Source organism: Typha latifolia, chromosome 14, assembly GCF_019914945.1.
Source record: "Typha latifolia isolate L0001 chromosome 14, TyphaL0001v2, whole genome shotgun sequence".
NCBI lineage: Eukaryota > Viridiplantae > Streptophyta > Magnoliopsida > Poales > Typhaceae > Typha > Typha latifolia.
The window spans coordinates 7,582,961-7,602,206 of record NC_133099.1 but is presented as its reverse complement, the minus strand read 5'-3'; the positions used below and the strand labels follow the sequence as shown (position 1 = coordinate 7,602,206).

At 35.8% G+C, this 19,246-nt stretch overlaps 1 protein-coding gene across 1 annotated transcript; it reads left to right on the top strand.

Annotated features, from left to right (window-relative positions):
- The first annotated feature begins 1,109 nt into the window (after nucleotides 1-1,109).
- Nucleotides 1,110-18,373, top strand: LOC140800859 (uncharacterized). Its single transcript, XM_073155753.1, has 4 exons — nucleotides 1,110-1,336; nucleotides 1,448-1,560; nucleotides 2,465-2,634; nucleotides 17,723-18,373. Exons 1-4 carry the CDS (start codon nucleotides 1,300-1,302, stop codon nucleotides 18,186-18,188), a joined length of 786 nt encoding a protein of 261 aa, XP_073011854.1. The 5' UTR covers nucleotides 1,110-1,299; the 3' UTR covers nucleotides 18,189-18,373.
- Nucleotides 18,374-19,246: the final 873 nt, after the last annotated feature.

The following is a 19,246-nucleotide window of genomic DNA, read 5'->3' as shown; positions in this document are numbered from 1 at the left end:
TATAGTATTTAATTGATATAATAATTTTTTTTCTAAATTATATTATTGTTAAAATAATTTTTATATGTACTAATAACATCAAAAATATAATATTAACAAACGAATATTTTATCGAATTAAATATTAACTCATAGATAAAATAATATATTTACTATTTAAACTATGTATTAACTTATTAACTTAATTAAATCTTTCTTTCTTAAAATGATAACATAAGAAATTTTGGAAAAAATAATATAATATTATTAGTAATCTCATGTTTTAAGCTAAAATAAAATATATGAAAGTGTAACTATTTTAATATTATTAATAATCTCATTTTGGAAAGATTATTTAGCTATTAGAAAAAACTCAATTGCAATTATAATATGTTATTAAAAAGTTCAAAAGAATTTAATAACAATTATGTAAAACCTCTCTATTATTATTGTTATTATTACAATTTTTCTATAAATTAGGTATATTTTTTAAATTTATTAAACATATGATTTTCTAAACTATCTATAATAAGAAGCTACTATGAAAATTAGCAATTGTGTATCTATACAGTTACAATAATAAAGTTAAAAAAATATGGTGATTTGCATAAAAACTATACATAATGTTTATTTTTACTGCTTAAGCCTATTTTGGTTTTTTTTCTTGTAACGTTTTCTCTATATTTTTTATTTATAAGTTTCTCCTATGATGGGATGGCTCTAGCATAGAAATATTGGTAAAAGTTTAAAAAAATAAAAAAATAATTCTGTTTCACAATTTTATTATAAATTTTATAATTATGTAATATTTGTATTTTTTATTTCGTAGTTTTATTATAAATTTCATAGTTATTAAATATTTTTATTTCACAGTTTTTTATTATATATTCAAATTTGCATTTTTTACAAGTTATTTAATTTTATTATAAAATTCACAGTTATTCCGTACTTCTATTTTCTGTTTGGCAATTCTATTACTAAAGTCATAATTATTCAACACTCAAATATTTACAATTTTCATAATTATTAAATACTTAATTTTTGTTAATTTTTTTTTGAGTAAAGTTAAAATAATATAAATAAATGATATGGAAGGCAAAATCAATGATCAAAAAAATTAGTTGTGTTTTTAAGCAACTGGAGGAAAAAAGAAAAAGTTCCTATCATTTCCCACGCTATTTGTTCCTTTCTCTCCTCTTACGGTTTTACCTACCGTTCCTGAACTCATCCCAGCACACCGTCAGCTTTCTCTATCCTTGGATGCTTCTCCGTCTCCTCTCCCACCAACATCCGTGATGACCGCCCGTCTTCCTCCGCCAAGATGCAAGCGATCTCCACCGTTGACGGCTTCTTGCACGGTGCCTGAATCCCACCTATTTCCTCGATTCTTTCCTTTTAGTCTTGTTGATTTCCTTTATCTTTTACTTGCTTTTATTTGTGGTGGATTTTTTTTTTTCGGGTGGGAGAAGTGAAGGAAGGAGTGGATGAGATGATAAAGTATCTCGCCAACGAGCCCTCGGTGGGTCTTTTCTTCGTCCAAGAACATGCTCGAGGTTCCATGCCCCACCTCCTCAACGCCAAGGTATTTTTGTAATCATAAAATTAAGCATCATTAATGATTTGGGGATTGAAGACTTGAAACCATTGCAACAGAGCTTGTTGATTTTGTTGTTTATAAAAGGCTCGAAGCTGAAGGAGACTAAGTTTTCTTCAAAGATAGGGAGCATTAAGCAGGATGTTTCAAGGCCCAATAAGCTTAACAATTTGGAGACGAGAGGAACTGATAAAATCAAAGAAGTTACTTTATAGAAGTGATGGTAGTTTGAATTAAATTGGAGTTTTACTGTTTTATTGAATTATTGAATAGGGTGTGAGTGCCTAAATTCCAGTTATATTTTATTTGTGTTCTTTAAAATGTTCTTTTTACATATGTGCCACTACATTATTTAGCCTATTGGCTCAGTTTCATTACATAACTTAAATCAATACAAGATATTGCCTAAGACAGGTAATCTGCTAATCGCACAACACAATTTAGGTCATATTTTTGTTCTATCATAGGCTTCCCTTTGTTAAGCATGAATCCATTTGCATCTATGACAATTTCTAGACTATGGATTTCCTTTATGGTTTAATACTAGATTACGGATTTGACATTCCTATACGGAACTTAATGAATTATTATATGGAAAAGTCCTATTTCCTGTCTAAATCTTAAAAGTACAGAGTTTATTGCTGTCCATCATATTGAACGATGACATCGCCTGGAGGTAAAATTTTCTATCCATGGTTGGTTTTACGGACCAGAATTTTATCTCTATTCTCTAGTTAGACGGAAACTAGCTATACGGTATCTAGTCTGAGCCTTAAGAACTCAAAACATAGTCTTCTTGTCACTTTGTGTGAATTTAGTAACTTCCTCTGCTTCTTTATTTACCTTGTGACACATTTTTACTTAAATAAGACAAATTTAATCTTCCTTGTAGGATAAGGTTGTGCAAAAGATTCATGAAGTAACCTTGGATACTGAAGACATTGAGGATTCTATTTCTGTGGTGAGGTCTATGGCAGAAAATGGATTTCCTATTGCTGATGACATGTTAAAAGACATTCATAAATCTCTACTAATCATGTCGACATCCCAACCAAAGAGAGGGTATGTCAGTAACTTTCTGAAAATTGCCATATGATTGTTCAATTTGATTAGCTTTCTTTGAATAGCTTAATCTTCTTGTATCATCAATGCAGCTATTGCCCAGACATTTCTGACACCTAATTAAACAGTCATCTAGATTGGATGCTATTGAAGAAAAAGATGTCCAGTACTTAATCAAATCAACTAATGTTATCTCAATTATTTGACAAATTATTATATATGTGTTAGCTTGTTGTAATGATTCTGACCTTCCCAAGTTTTGTTCGTATATCCTTGTCAATTTGTTATTCATCTGTCCACAAAAAGAACATCAGTTAAGTCTCTAAGCTGAAGTGTTCAACAAACCTAGATCAGGTTCACCTGATATGGAATGGATCAGAGTCATCAGATATTATTTAGGCCATTTGGATCCCATGCATTGGCTAATCCAGTTTGGTATGCATTGCCTCAAGCCTGCTTCTATCTGTTGCATGGTCAAAAGGCAGTTCTGTATCCACTTTGTATATGAATGTCTCACATAATGTTAGAGTAGCTTGTAGATTTTGCTGTCATTTTGGAAGTTGAAGAAGGAAATAATGTGCACTACCTGATGATTAGGACTCTCTGGAAAGTTCTATTCTGTTAGGGGTGTCAAGCTTGACGAGCGGCTCAAGCTCGGCTCGGCTGAAGCTCGAGTCCGACTCGGCTCAGTCAGAGCTGAGCCGAGCCCGAGCCACTAAAACTGACTCGAAATTAATATAGAGTCGAGCCTAAGCTAGAGCCGGCTTACTCAGGCACGGCTAGATAGCCTGACTCATCACCCTCACCCATCACCCTCACTCACCCCACCCTCACTCATCACCGTCACCCTCTCCATCCTCACCCATCATCATGACCCTCACCCATCAGTGTCACCCTCCCCACCCTTGCCCACCACATGCTCACCCTCATCCACTAGACCACCGCCCATAGCCTCACCCCACGCGAACACCCTCACCCATATGGCCTCCTCCTCTCCGTCGGCCTCCATCGGCAAGCCCTCGCCACCTCCTCTCTGTCGACCTCCTCCTCCTCATCCATCGACCATCTCCTCCGGTGTCTTTCGGCGACTTCCTCTATCAGCGTTGAGCTCGGCGTTGGCCTCCTCTTCTTCCTTCACTCCGTCGGCTTTCTCCTCCTCCATTGACCATCTCCTCCGTCCTCTTCCTCCATTGGCATGTCATCGCCTCCTCCTCCATTCGTCTTCTACTCCTCCTTCAGCAAGCCGTTGTCCACGCGGCCACTGCCTCCTCATCCTCTAATCAAGCTCGAGCCGAGCTCGGGCACGGCTCGAGCTTGGTTAGACTCAACTTGAGCTTGAGCTAAGCCTAGCCTGAGCAAAATTATAAGGCTTGAAAGTAATTTTGATCCGAGCCTGAGCCGGAGTCGACTCACTCAGGCTCGGCTCGTTTACACCCATATATTCTGTTGCATTAACAATATATTTATTGGTTCCGCAACCTTCCTAAAACCCAATTGGCATGTCTAGATTTCATACTATTATAGGAGATAATTTGCACTACCTCATTATATAAATGCACATATATTCTCTTGTTTTTATCATATTGACTTATTTGAGAAATATAAAATCCATAAGAAATAACTAGACATAAGTCAAGTATTAGCCACGGTACGCATATATTATGGTTGTGTTGATGCCACCTTATCCAATTTTTTCTAAGTTGATTATTCATATGTTTAGAACTTAAGAGTAGGGCTTAGAACTATAGTTATCATAATCAGATTAAACCGGATGGTTGGACTAGTTAACTGATCACCAAGCTAATTCCGTTTTGTTATTGGCCGAAAATGCAATTGGCCCTGTAAAAACCGGTTGACCCGGTGATTCAACCCATGAATCAAACAACTCAACAGGTTTCTATGAACCAACTGAGTTGCTCATATTTTTTTAAATTACCTAGTTTTCCTTAATACTCAATTATTCTATTATTTATCCTAAGGGTAATTTTAAACTTTAAAAAAAATTAAAAGTTAATTAAGATATGATTTTGCACATCATATAATTTGATTGCAAAAATGACTAAATAATGAAAATATACAATTTGTATATTGCTTATATATATATATTTTTTAGTTTTTAGAATTATTTAGAATTGTAAATATATTATTTATATATTTTAAATAATTCTAGTAGTCCGACGACTAGTTGAACTAGTGACTTGACCACTAACCGGGTCAAGATCTCGTCCGGTTCTAATAATTATGTTCAGAACAATTTAAATATTTTCAAATATAAAAATAGAAAATTACAATTATTTTTCATTCCTTTCCAAAGAGATGAGCTACTCATCATCCCTCTTGCAACCTGAGCCTTTCCCAAATCCTAACCTTTACCCTATCTCTAACTCTCTAACCATAAACCTAATCTAATTCCAGCTCTATACTCTATTAGATGATCTATTGCCTACTTTTTTATGGTTTATCATAGAATGATGTTTCAAAGGGCCTTTAAACAGGTGCAAACCCTTGGAATTGGAGGAAGGGAAAGGTTTATAAGTTGAATTTTTGAAGGAATTTGTCAAACACTAGGTAAAAACCTGTTTTTGGTTGCATCAAAGAAGGTTTGGGAAGCTTCATTTCACACTAGCATCATCTCTTTCAAGTATGGCAACATTGGGCATCAATTGTTATAGTGCAACTTGCAAGAAATAAGAGATTGATTCAGGTGAAGAACAACCTCCTATTGTAAATTTGTAATTATTAGAATGGTCCTAGATATCCAACCTCTGCAAAATAGAGCAGTAATAAAGCGATGAAGAAGACAGCTAGATTAGGAGGAGCTCCAACAAGAAGTCTCAAAGCTATCACTAGGATGGGACGGGTAAACATCAGCAGAAAGTTTTAATTGCTCAAGGCTTTATACGTAGGGCTGTCAAAATAATCGAGTAGCTCGAGCTTAGCTCATCTCAAGCTCGGTTTGCAATTAAATGGACTGAGCATTAATGGTAAAATAGGATTGAAATTAATTTCAAGCCTAGCTTGAGCCCAAGCTAACTCACTTAGGATCAGCTCAGTCATGCTCTAATTGATTTTTATATTATATTAATATATATCATATATAGTTTGGGACCATTAGATCTTAGTCTATTGGTTCATATCATCTCTTATCCTTTTAGGATTGATATAAATTAGTTTCTACCCATCGTAATCAAACCTTATTCAATTCAAGCTTAAATCAAGCTTGAGCCAACCGGCTTGATTAAAGATTGAATTAGGGTCGAATTGGACTAAATTGAGTTTTTTTAGTGCCTGAGCTTGAATTAGGCTCATTTAAAGCTCGAGCTTGAATTGAGCTCAAATTGGGGTCAACTTGAATGCTTTTCAAGTCAAGCCTGAACAGAATTTTAGCACTTGAACTTAGTTTCAAACCGAGCTTGGTCAAAATAGGTTCGATCAAGCTCAACTCATCTACACCATTGTATGTAGGACCATAGCCATCTAGGAATACTCTTGCCGTATCTGCATCTGATAGTGTATCAGATACGATACTCATTGGATACTTCCTTAAAATATTCCAAATTTTTAAAATTAAATTTAATATTGTGGATACTTCTGGTATACTTCTTAGATACTTCTTAGGTACTTCCGAGATTCCTATCAACAGAAGCCAAATTGAAGGAGACTACTTTTTCTTATCGGAACTAGAAGGTTTCTAAAAAATCATGCTACAATAGGCAATTTCTTTTGATTGATGGATTGAATTGCTTGTTTATCTTACATCTTGATTAGTAATATACTACGTAATTGATGCAAAACATGGTGGAGAAAGATGAAGAGAAAATAGGAAGGAAAGGAATGGGGTTTCACACCTCCACCCTAAGAAAATGGTTTCACACCAAAATTCTTCAGAAAATAAAATCACATAAACTTTCATTAAGTTCCAAAGAAAATATAATGGGTCTATAGATAGGCCTACAATGGAATTAAGCAAAAACACCTTACATAGGAAATAAACAAAAGACACCCTAAATAAATCAAAATCAGAACCACATCCCTATAGGAGGGATCATCAACTGTCGGTGCCCCATGCGTTGGTACACACGCCATCGCGTCCTATCAGTGATGTCCGCATCATTCTCCCCGGGTGGGAGAGAAGAGTGTGATGCTCTCATACTGCTCTAAGGTATTATGGTGATGCACCTCCAAATCGTGATGTAGGTCGTCCTTTCCAACGTACTAGATACCGTTGGGATCCACCTTCTCTAGTTGAAATAATTTCATCATCTAAAATTTTATCAATTTCATCTGCTGTGTTAGGTGGAATATTAGGAAGTGGAGGTAAAAAGGGTCTCTCATAAACAGGCTCATGGGTAGGCTCAGTGTCTAGTTGATTATCTGGGGTAAAATCTGGACCTTTATAAGTTACTAGATCCTCAATATTAAAAGTAGAACTAATGTCGAAATCACTAGGGAGATCTAGAACATAAGCATTATCATTAATTTTCTTGAGAATTTTAAAAGGTCCGGCACTTTGTGCATGCAACTTTTTGACAGTTCCAGGTGGGAACCGTTCCGGATGTATCCGGACCATCACAAAGTCTCCAACATTAAATTCTTTGAATCTCCTTCTTACATCAGCTCGAATTTTATAATTAGTATTATTTTGAGAAATTATGTTACTGATTTCTTTATTTAAATCATGAATATGTGATGCGAATGCAGATGTAGACTCAGACAACCTATGATAATGGGACATAGGAATGAGATCTATTGGTTGCTTAGGTTTGTAACCATATACTACCTCAATTGGACTCAGACCTATGGATCTATTAATAGAATTATTATATGCAAATTCAGCAGTTGGAGGTTTTTGATCCTAGTCTCTTAGATTCTCGCCGACAAGAGTTCTCAGTAGGTTACCTAAGCTCCTATTGACTATTTCAGTTTGCCCGTCAATTTGTGGGTGGAAAGCAGTTAAATACTGAAGCTTAGTTCCCATCTTATGCCATAGAGTTTTCCAAAAATAGCTAGTGAATTTTACATCCCTATATGATACAATAGTTTTTGGTAGCCCGTGCAACTTAACAATTTCGTCAAAATAGATTTTAGCAACTCGAAAGGCATCAAAATTTCGGGAACAGGGTATAAAGTGGGCCATCTTTGAAAATCAATCCACCACCACAAGAACGGAATCATGCTTTCGGGTGGTCTTTGGAAGTCCAAGTACGAAGTCCATACTAACATCTTGCCAAGGACAACTAGAAACAAGTAAAGGCGTGTACAATCCTGTATTTTGCTTTCACTGCTTAGCGAGTTGACATGCATGACATCGACTAACAAGTCTCATAACATCTCTCTTTTAGCTTGGCCAGAAAAATCGATGTTCCGTAGCTTCAATAGTTTTCGCGTGCCCAAAATGTCCAGCTAAACCCCCAGCATGCAATTCCCAAATTAAAAATTCCCTTAACGAGGTGTTGGGAATACATAACTTTCGAGACTTAAATAGATAGCCATCTTGCAAGATGAAACCATCTACTTCTTGAGTCGCTCCATCGCTTAATAAATTTGTAAACTTCCTGAAAATCCGGACATGATTCATATTCAGTTTTGATTTTATCAAACCCTATTACTTCTGCATTCATCCTTGAAAGAAGAATCATGCGACGACTCAGTGCATTAGCCGTCTTTTTTATTTCAGTGAAAGCTTTAGTAGAACTTGCTGACCACTTAAATTCACCTTTCTTGAGGCATTTTGTTATTGGAGCCATAATGGTACTAAACCCTTTGATGAACCGACGATAGAAGGTAGCGAGCCCATGAAAACTTCTCACGTCTCGGCCATTCTTTAATAACTTTGACCTTAGCAAGGTCTGCAGACACTCCTTTAGATGAAATAATGAAACCCAAGAAAATAATTTTGCTTGTCAGAAACGTACATTTCTTAGGGTTTGCATACAATTACTCTCTCCTCAAGACAGCGCAGACTTGCCGAAGATGATCTATATGTTGCTCCCGAGATCGATTATAGATAAGGATGTCATCAAAGTATACGACTAAAAATTGTCCCATAAAAGGTCGTAATATTTGAGTCATTACTCTCATGAAAGTACTCAGAGCATTAGTCAAGCCAAAAGGCATAACCGTCCATTCATATAACCCATCTTTTGTTTTAAACGCCGTCTTCCATTCATCGCCAGGGCGTATACGAATTTGGTGATAGCCACTTTTTAAATCTATCTTTGAAAAGATCGTGGCCCCTGCCATCATGTCCAGCATGTCATCCAAACGAGGAATGGAAAAAAGGTATTTTACCATTATTCGATTAATAGTGTGGCTGTCAACGCACATGCACCAGGTTCCATCTTTCTTTGGCGTTAACAATGTGGGAACTGCGCAAGGACTTAGGCTTTCCTTCAAAAAGCCTTTTCTCAATAACTCGTCAACTTGCCGTTTGCGTTCAGCATGTTCAGTTGGATTAAGTCTGTAATGAGGCAAGTTAGGAAGAGATGCACTTGGGACGAAATCGATAACATGTTGAATATCTCTCATTGGTGGCAATTCATTTGGTAGATCCTCTGGAAAGACATCCGAAAATTCCTCAATCACAGCAGTGGCTTCAAAAGGAATCGATTCACTAGGCTCGTTTAGAATTTCTCGAGCAACAAAAATCAGAATAGGAGTTCCTTTACTCATCTCGTGTTCAATGCTTCTCGCACTAATCAAGCTGACTTTACTGTCCGAGTGGATGGGATCAGTCTTCTTTTCCATCTTACCACCTCTAGGCTGCGAGGGAAGAATTTTGATTTTCTTACCCTCGTATTTGAACGGCCATAAATATGCACATCATTATCAAATAGCCAAGGCCTTCCAAGGATAATTTGGCCCACATCCATGGTCAATACATCGCACCAGATTTTATCCTTATAAGTCGTGAATTCAATTGGAACCAAACAACGCTCTTTTATTTCCAGCGTGGTTGAATTGATCCACGAAACCTTGTAAGGATTAGGATGGAAAACCGTTCTCAGGTTTAGTTTTGAAATAATGGTGGAAGACACTGCATTTATACAACTGCCACTATCCACAATTACTTTACAATTTTTACCTCCAATTTTCATGAACGTGTGGAAAATGGAGCTGCGCCTCCAATCATCATTGACTTTAGGTTGAGAGAGGGCACATCTAACAACATGTAACATGGTGGAGTCTATGTGCCTTGGGCATCCTAGGGTATTTTCTTCCTCTTCATCCTCAAAATCTCCTTCTTCACCATCTACATGGTGAACATATCCATCAAAATCTTATTCGGAGTCTTCTTCGAAGGGTTCCTCAATTAAACTTATTTTATACGGGCTCGCATAATTTGTAGCCACATGTCCATAGCCTTGACACTTATAGCATTTGACCCGAGGATTAACCTTAGAAAAGTCTTTCTCGACGCTCTTACCCTTGTATTCTACCCTGGATTGTGAAGGGCTAGGGGTAGATCAGTTAAAAGATTGATTGGTAATGATGCAGACATCACTGATAGAACGTGATGGCGTATGTACCAGCATAGAAGGCGCCGACAGTTGATGATCCCTCCTATAAGGATCTGGTTCTGATTTTGATTTATTTAGGGTGTCTTTTGTTTATTTTCTATGTAGGGTGTTTTTTGCTTAATTCCATTTTAGATCTATATATAGACCCGTTATATTTTCTTTGGAACTTAATGAAAGTTTATGTGATTTTATTCTCTAAAGAATTTTGGTGTGAAACCATTTTCTTAGGGTGGAGGTGTGAAACCCCATTCATTTCCTTCTTATTTTCTCTTCTTCATCTTTCTCCACCACGTTTTGCATCAGGTAGTTTTGGATTGATGAGGACCTGTGGAGGATTTATGGATTTGTGATCTTGTTTCAAAATTTCTTGAGATCTAGTTAGGTCTAGACTCCTCTAAGTCTTGAACTAAGCTGTAGGCCTTTTCCAAAGTATCAATATTACGGGCAAAAAGTTTGCTTCTCAATTCTTCACGTAGGCCAACCCTAAATCTGGACAAGATTTGCATAAGGGTTTCTGATTCGATCACGCTACACCGAACAAGCAATTCATCAAAGGCCGCAACGTAATCCTTAACTGACTTACTCCCTTGGGTAAGTCGGTTCCATCTGTCTAGATGTTTAGGGTAATAAGAAGGTGAGAGATATTTACGTTTTAGTTCATTTTTCATGTCAACCCAAATTTCAATTGGAAGCTCACCTCTAATCTCACGAAGAGTCTCAACGTTGGTCCAGTATTGATTTGCTTTCCTAGTCAATTTCATGGCAGCAAATCTGACTTTACGAACTTCCGACATATCATACCATTTAAAGTAACGGTCCATGTCTTTGATCCAGTCCAAGAAGTGCTGCGGGTCTAGATGACCATCAAACATCGGAGCATCAATTTTAATGCTTTAAAGGTACCGCTCATCAGGATCTCGCTCATTCCCTTGAAAGTGTTGACGAGGTAAAGGAGTAGGAGATTCACCACGTTCAAGGTCAAGGCGGTAATTATTTTGAGGAGCGGTGTGCTCACGGGGTCTTTCTACCCTATATAGTCGTTCATCGGTCACCCGTTGATACCCAAGCAAAGTATCTTGAGTATCCCTGACTTGTTGAGCTAAGGTACCTAGTTGTCCCATAATATCGTCGAGCTTCTTAATAAGTTCGGGATCTATACTGCTACTGCTGGACTCACTAGAATAACTGAGGAGAAAAGCCTTACCTCTACGTGTTGGCATACACTAATATACAATGAGTGAGTTAGGTATTGCTTTATTTTTATTTTTCAAATTTTTTTTATATTTATTATATATATATATATATTATCTTTTTAATTTTATGCTTGCTAATTTAAACAAAATTAAATAGTGTTCTAACCTAATGCAATGCAGACGTCTCCTAAATTTAATCTAATACAAATGTCTTGATCTAAATGATATGAGATGATATGCTATGCAGTCAAGAAAATCTTAAAAATGAATACTTAATTGAATTTAGATCAAGACATTTGTATTAGATTAAAGACTAATGTCAAGATTTAATGGTTTTTAAACAAAAGTCACATTTCATAAATGCCCAACCCATTAAATTTCTTTCCAAAAATTAACATAATACTAATATAGTGAGGGAGAGATTACATAGAAACCTTATATGCTTTAGTCCTGATATTAAGAGATGAACCACACATCTCTTAATATCAGGACTAAAGCATATAAAGTTTCTATGTAATCTCTCCCTCACTATATGTGGACAGCAGGAATTGATAAAAGTTTAGAGATGATACTAGAAAAGAATAGCCCAAAAATATTTAATACATTGAAAAGAGCATGTACCTGACCATCTGAGGAAAAAAAGAATTGAAATTAATTAATTTGTTTTCACCCTTCTTCTTCCTCCCCTCTTCGTCCACAATGTGTTGTTGTACATGTCCTTCCCGTCAGCACTAGGGAGTGGTCAGCAGCAATATTGGCGACGTCGACAGCAAAGTCCAAGGCAGTGGAGAGATCGGACGGTCTAGCAGTGATGGTCGCAGTCAGAGCTACGGCAAGGAACAAAGCATGGAAAATCATGGCATGGGCGTCGGCGTCGAGGCAGGGCAGAATCGGGGTGGCATTGGGGCAGCAGCGACGGGAAAGGGCTAGGGCTTGGTGTGAGGTGAGGGAGAGGTTGGGGATGAAGTTGGGTAACGGGTTGAGTGGTTATGATTAACGGGTTGCAGGTTTAGTCTAACAGGGTTTGGGTTTTGGACTCAAGGATTTGGAGCTGATTTGAAGGGGTTGGTTTCAAGTTAGGGAGGGAATTCGAAAATTAGAAATATTGAACGGAGAAAAATTAGGAAAGATAGGATTTGTTGGGATGTTGAGAAGAAATAGGAAATTTGGTAGGAACTTTAGGAAAGATAGGATTTGTTGGGATGTTGAGAAGAAATAAGAAATTTGGTAGGAAGTTTAGGAAAAGAAGGAATTGGTTGGGATTTAATAGAAATTAAGAGCCAAAAATGAAAATTTTCGAAAATTTGAAACACTGATTTTTTTTCTCTTTTTTTCAATTTAAAAAAATAAAAATAAAGATGAAACAGTAAATCACTAAATAATGCAACAATAATTACTTTTTGAAGGATTTGGGATCTTACGCGGTGGTGATTCCGCTATGACAACAGATTCTTTTTGTTCCTCATCGACGGTAATTTCCTTGCTCGTCATATGCCGGATTTCTTGACGTTCCGGTGTTCGTGGAGCGATTGGTTGTGCAAAGAATAAATGTGGAGCGGCGTAGAACCCAGGAGGAGGGACGTCCATAAACTAGGATCCTTCGCTCTGATACCAAAATGATGCAAAACATGGTGGAGAAAGATAAAGAGAAAATAGGAAGGAAAGGAATGGGGTTTCACTCCTCCACCCTAAGAAAATTGTTTCACACCAAAATTCTTCAGAGAATAAAATCACATAAACTTTCATTAAGTTCCAAAAAAAATATAATGGGTCTATATATAGAATTACAATGGAATTAAGCAAAAAACACCCTACATAGAAAATAAACAAAAGACACCCTAAATAAATCAAAATCAGACCCAAATCCCTATAGGAGGGATCAACTGTCGGCGCCTCCTGCGCTGGTACACACGCCATCGCATCCTATCAGTGGTGTCCGCATCAGTAATACTAGTTCTTTATTATGAACGGTAGTTCTTTAAATAAATTTACTAAAGATCTCCTTATATAAACTATCATACAAAAAGCTAATATAGAATTCCTCAGTTAAGAAAATGAAAGTACAAAAGTTCACTAATTCTAATATGTTCTATATATACGTATCCTAGGCATATTATATCCAATTATCTATAAAGATATTATATCCATAAAGATGTAATATGCCTAGGATAAGCATCCTAGTAAATCACTCTTATCAAGTTAGATCCATAAAGATCTAAGTTAAATTTGCTTATTTGTCTCTTCTCTATCAGTAAATTCTCTCTCCATCCCACTCTCTCCGTCATCCTTTCTCTCACTCTCTATCTTGCTCTCTATATTCCACTTGCCCCCTACCTTTGGGCATTTTAGTAGTGCCAACATGGCAAGTTGGCATGGCATGTGCCATAACATGTGTTAGATGAGTTGTTGGGTGGCACACACTATGGTTAGTAGGATCAGCCAATCTAGGCCCAGTCCAAACTCTCTCTTTCTATTTCTTTTTTTTCACTCTCTTTTTCTCTCTTTCACTTTTTCTTTCTCTCTTTCTCTTTACCAAATAGCCATTATTTCTCTTACGGAGAGATCTAGCTTCGATGAACTCTGGCAAACTCTAATATATAATTTTTTTAATTTTATTTCTTTATTTCTCTCTCAGTTTTTTTATTTCTTTTACTCTCTCTTTTTCTTTCTCTTTTCTTCTTTTTCACTACACCAAAGCTTTTCTTTCTTTTGTTTGATTTTCTTCTGTACGCCCTTTAATCTATTCTTCTTTCAATTTTTACTATACCAAAGTTTTTCTTTCTTTTGTTTGATTTTCTTCTATTCGTTTTTTCTCTAATCTCTTCTTCTTTTTAATTTTCACTGCACCATAGTTTTTCATTCTTTATTTTCTTTTTTTTATCATATTTTCTAAGTTTTATAAATTTTTCTATATTTTTAAATAGTATCATAATTAAAAAAAAGATTGATCTGATTCAAGCGATCAACACGGCCGATACGTATCGTTTTTTGGAAGGCTGATCCCAATCCAAATTTTCGAACCTTGACAAACACTATGCCAACTGCAAGGAAATCCTTGATGAATACTATATAGGATATGGATTACACAAGGTTTGGATACGCCATTAGAGTATATCATGAAAAACAAGGTATCATATGTCTACTATATATACATATTTTCAGACACATTTATGTACAATGCTCTGCAAATAAAAGTAGATTCATGTATGCTTGTATTATATTTTACTTTTGTCATAATGTGTGATATTATATGCCTAAGCACATATCTAACATAAGAAATTGCTAGGCACTAGTATCAACAGCAAACTGGAGTAAGCTGATCTATTAATCATAAGTTGAGTGCAGCCTAAAATCCTATTATAAGTCTCTTTCAAATTCAGATCATGCCCAATAGAATGAAATTAAGGCGAAGTTTTATTACAAAGTGAACCTTCCCGACCTAACAAGAATCCCTAATTTGACTTATCTTTGAACTCCCAAAAGTATCCAAGAAGTATTCTAGAAGTACTCAATTATTTTTTATCTTTTATTGTGAAAGAATGGATATGTAAAGGAAGTAGGACACATATATGTGGATTATGCTATGATATGTTAGATTCCATATAATAAAGTAGCTGAGAGAGCGGTGGAGTTCAGGCCTATTTAATCTGTTGAATTTGCATTCATAAAGTAAATAGGAATTGTTGGTTAATATGTTGAGGTGATGGATATGTTAATTAATGGGTGTTAGTCTGCTTCTATAAAAAAACAAATTCATCTTGGATAGTGTAGTAAGCTTTCATGAAGTGGGTATGTAATGCTAAATAAAGGAGAGGGGAGTGTTGTTAAAAGATAAAACTAGATTCCAAAGCATGTTAAATGGGACTATATGGAGGACATTACTAAATTATAAATTTTTGTCCCAAATGGAGGGAGTGAATGAGGATGGGGATGACTACAGGTCAGATTATAGGAATAGTTTATGGAAAAATAGGGAAGGTTTCACATGCTGAATAAGATTAAATACTAGAGGATCATCCTCCAGCTCTTCCATTTGTTCTGGTTTCTGGCAATAGATGGAATGAATGAAATATAGGAAATGATAACTGGTTTGATGATCTGATTGGTGAATAATGAGGTGTTAAACTTACAATATGCAAATGACACCTTATTATTTTGTAATGATGATTCTAAAGAGGCATTCATTTTGAAGTGGCTTTCACATTGCCTTAAGGGAGCCTTTGGGTTGAGTACTAAGAAAATTACATTGGTTTATTTGGAAGGTGGCAGAAAAGGGCAGAAGTTTGAAGGAATATTTACCTGTTAATAAATATCTTGATTTGCCTTTAAGTGGTGGTATATTTGAGGAAGGACTGCGTCCATTTATTGAAAAGTTGGAAAAAGAACGAACACAAGTTATTATCGTTTGGAAGAAGGATTATAATTGTCAACACTATGCTTACAGCTATACCTCTATATTATTTGTCCTTCCATATGCCAAAGTGGGTATGCAAGAGATTTGATTAGATGAGAAGCGAGGGTTTTGGAAAGGCAAAGAAATGATAGAAGACGTTATGCCTTAAGTAGCTCGTAATAAGTTTGTAAAGGAAAAGAGTTTGGGAGAATGGGAATAATAGATTTAACTGGCATGAATACATCCTTTGTTAACCAAATGATGGTGAAGGCTTTGAAAGACTCCAAATGAGACATGGGAAAAGTTTTCCTCATGTAATTTATGAAAATGAAGGCCACTTGCTTCAGACTAAAATGTTCTGCAAGAATCCTTTTCTTTGGAAGTTCACTTTCTCTATTTTATCCTTTTCTTTGGAAGCTCATAATTCCTTGAAATTAGAGTTTTGTTATGGTTGGTTTATAATAATGTGTTGACAAAAAAACAACCTTAAAAAAACGAATTTTGGGACCAGTGTCGAATGTGTATTTTGTGATAATGAGAGGGTGAGCCATCTTTCTCCCATCTGCAAAAGTTGCTAAAAGACTGGAAAATGTTGGAACAATCTGACTTCTCTTCAGTGGAAAACCAAAAAGTATTGCTGAACTATGGACAACCTAGAGAAAAGAAAAACTATAGGAGGCTAGAAGGCAATAGGTTATTTGTTTAGTGACTTCCTTTTATGAGCTTTTGGCTAGAAATAAATACAAGATAATTCTGATGTTGGTACTGAGAGAGATAGGCTAGGCACTTAGATAAGTATTAGTGTATCACTTCGTGGTAAGACTTGATTCTTCCATCTAAGAATTTTTGGGTCTATAATTGAATATTGTTTTTCTTGCCATCAAAATATAATTCAATTATCTAATAAGAATGCATGCTAGCTCCGTATCATTGCGCTGGAACCCAACTTATTGCAGAGGAAGTTTCATTTAAACTTCCTAATTGTTTCTATGTATTATTCACACTTGTTTTGTGGTCATATTTCCTGTTTAGGTTAAGAAAAGGTGAGCTTACATTGGTTTTCGCAGGCCCATAAGTAGGTAAAGATTTGACTTCCTATCTTTGTTGTAAACTTTATCTGTTAGTTGTTTTGCATCTTAAGCTTTATTTCTGTTTGGGTTGCACCAGTACTGTCAAAGTGGATACTCTTGATGCTTGCTTAGGTGCTAAGGTGAGGCAATTTTTCACCTAATAAGTACTTTGTTTTTGTCCTATATAAGCAATATAACAAGCAGTATTAATTTAGCTTACACCCTTCTTTAGTGGAAGGTTGGAAGCAGTAAAAGAAAAATATAGATTATAGCCAATTAGATGTGACCGACAAGGTCCTATATTCAATAAGACAGGAACCATATTGTTGGGCTCACACTATATGCAATTACAATTCTAAAAGTGGAGCCCTTTTCCATGTGTAAGTGTATTAAGACTTAATTTAGGTAAATTGATTCGATAATTGAGTTACAGATACACTCAATTGCAGATAACCTTAGTGTTTTTTTGTTTGACCAGTTAGGTTGCTTGTTAAGTATCTAGATCTTGATTTTATGACCTCGAAATTGAAGTTGAAGATGAGTGTGACCTCATTGTAATGCAGCTTCTGTGTTTTTATCTTGACAAGCTTTACTTTTCTTTATAATATAGGGAACTTCACAAATAAACATTAATAGAATGCTTAAGAACAGACATGCATCAACAACACAAAAGTCTTCATAAAAAAGAAAAAGAAAGCTTAGCTTAACTTGAGTTGCATGATTTTCTTGCAAATTTTTTGTCGGCAGAAATGGGGTGTCAATTTTTGAAATCTGAATTGGCACTATCGCACTATGTTTTTGCCGTAGCAAATACTGCACTGCAAGCTCATATCATCAATAATGGTCACTTTTGATCTGTTAACTGGCTCCTGCTGGAAAGTTTCATATTTTACTATTGGCTAATTGGTTCAGGTTGATCAGGAACCCCAGTTGGGGCTTTCAAGTAGGTAGAAGCAGCTCCAGTACCCAGGATGCTTTCAATTCTAGCACTGGAAATAGTCGGCAGGGTGGAGGAAGCAGCCGTGGTTATTTATCATCTGTGCTTAACTCAACTAAGCAAAGAGCAGCTGGCGTCAGATGGTCTCGACCTGACGAAGTACCGAAAGGCGATAAAAGCAAGCAGTTAATGCCTTGTATTTCTCCACAAACATCAGTGATGGGTTCATGCACTATTTCAACTCCCACAGATGCCGAAGGTGATGAGCTGCCTCTATCAAGCCATTTATTGGATGGTCATCTTGAGGAATCTGCCACAGTTGCTGAAATTTTTTACAGTCCTGATATGTTGTCCATGATAGGGAATTATGATAAATTTAAATCAGAACAGGAACTCAAACTGCAAGATTGGTTTCAAGATTCTCAAGATCATACAAAATAAGAGCGACCGGAGGATAAACTCTATTATGGATTTCGTTATATAGTGAAAAGAAATTTTTGTATATTATAAGCAAGTTTGACTATATGATCATTTTTACTCTCTTGATGGGAAAACTTTATGTAATTGTCACAGAAAGTTCCAAAGATTGCTTTAGTATTCTGGATGGCATCGGATCTTCCAACTCAGCTTTGTTCTGGATGGCCATTCTGAAGAATCACGAATTTTTTTATCTGTCTATTCTTCAGATAATTGATGCAAAATAGGATGCCTCGAACTTTGCGGCCATCAAATAATGAACAAAAGAACAAATTATTACACAGTATCAAACCAATTCCAACATTCTGAATCCAACAACTACTAAAAGGAATCAGCAACAGAGGGTGACGAAATGATCAAACTTTTTGTCTTGTGTCAGTAGTTCTTCTTTTTTCTTCTCTTTTGCAGTAAGTAGATGGCTGTAAATTAGATACCAAGATCACAGAATCTATCCTCCAGAAATGGTAGTCTGGAGGGATAAGGAAAGGAATGGTCCTACGAGGAAAGGGGAGAGCTTTTGACTAAATTAGTCCTCCCAAATCAATGAATTATATAGAAATTTTAAATCCTTAAATAAAATATAAGTAGTAGGGAATTTCTTTTTAATAGGTCGTTATATAAAAAGTTTTCTATGAGGCTTAATAAATTTTTTAGAAGATTTAAAATTTTCATATAAGTAACTGACTCATATGAAAATAAATTATAGGTGTAGATAAAATTAGAGGAAGACTTAAAATAGCCAGAAACTCGAAATGGGATGAGATGAATTTATTAGGTACAGGGGATCTTAGCGATGGAGAAGTAGGAATGAGTTCTGTATGGTTGTACTATTCGGGTGCAGGAATTTATTATGGATGGCGTAGAGAATTTAGTGCTGAGTGCAGTGATCTGGAACTTTCTTCTTTCATTTTTGTTTGTGTGTGGATTATTGATTCCAGAATTTTTAATCTAGATGAGCAATTACTTGCGAACATTAAATGAGATTTCAAACTTTAACGCTTTGTTTTTTTCTCCAAAAAAAA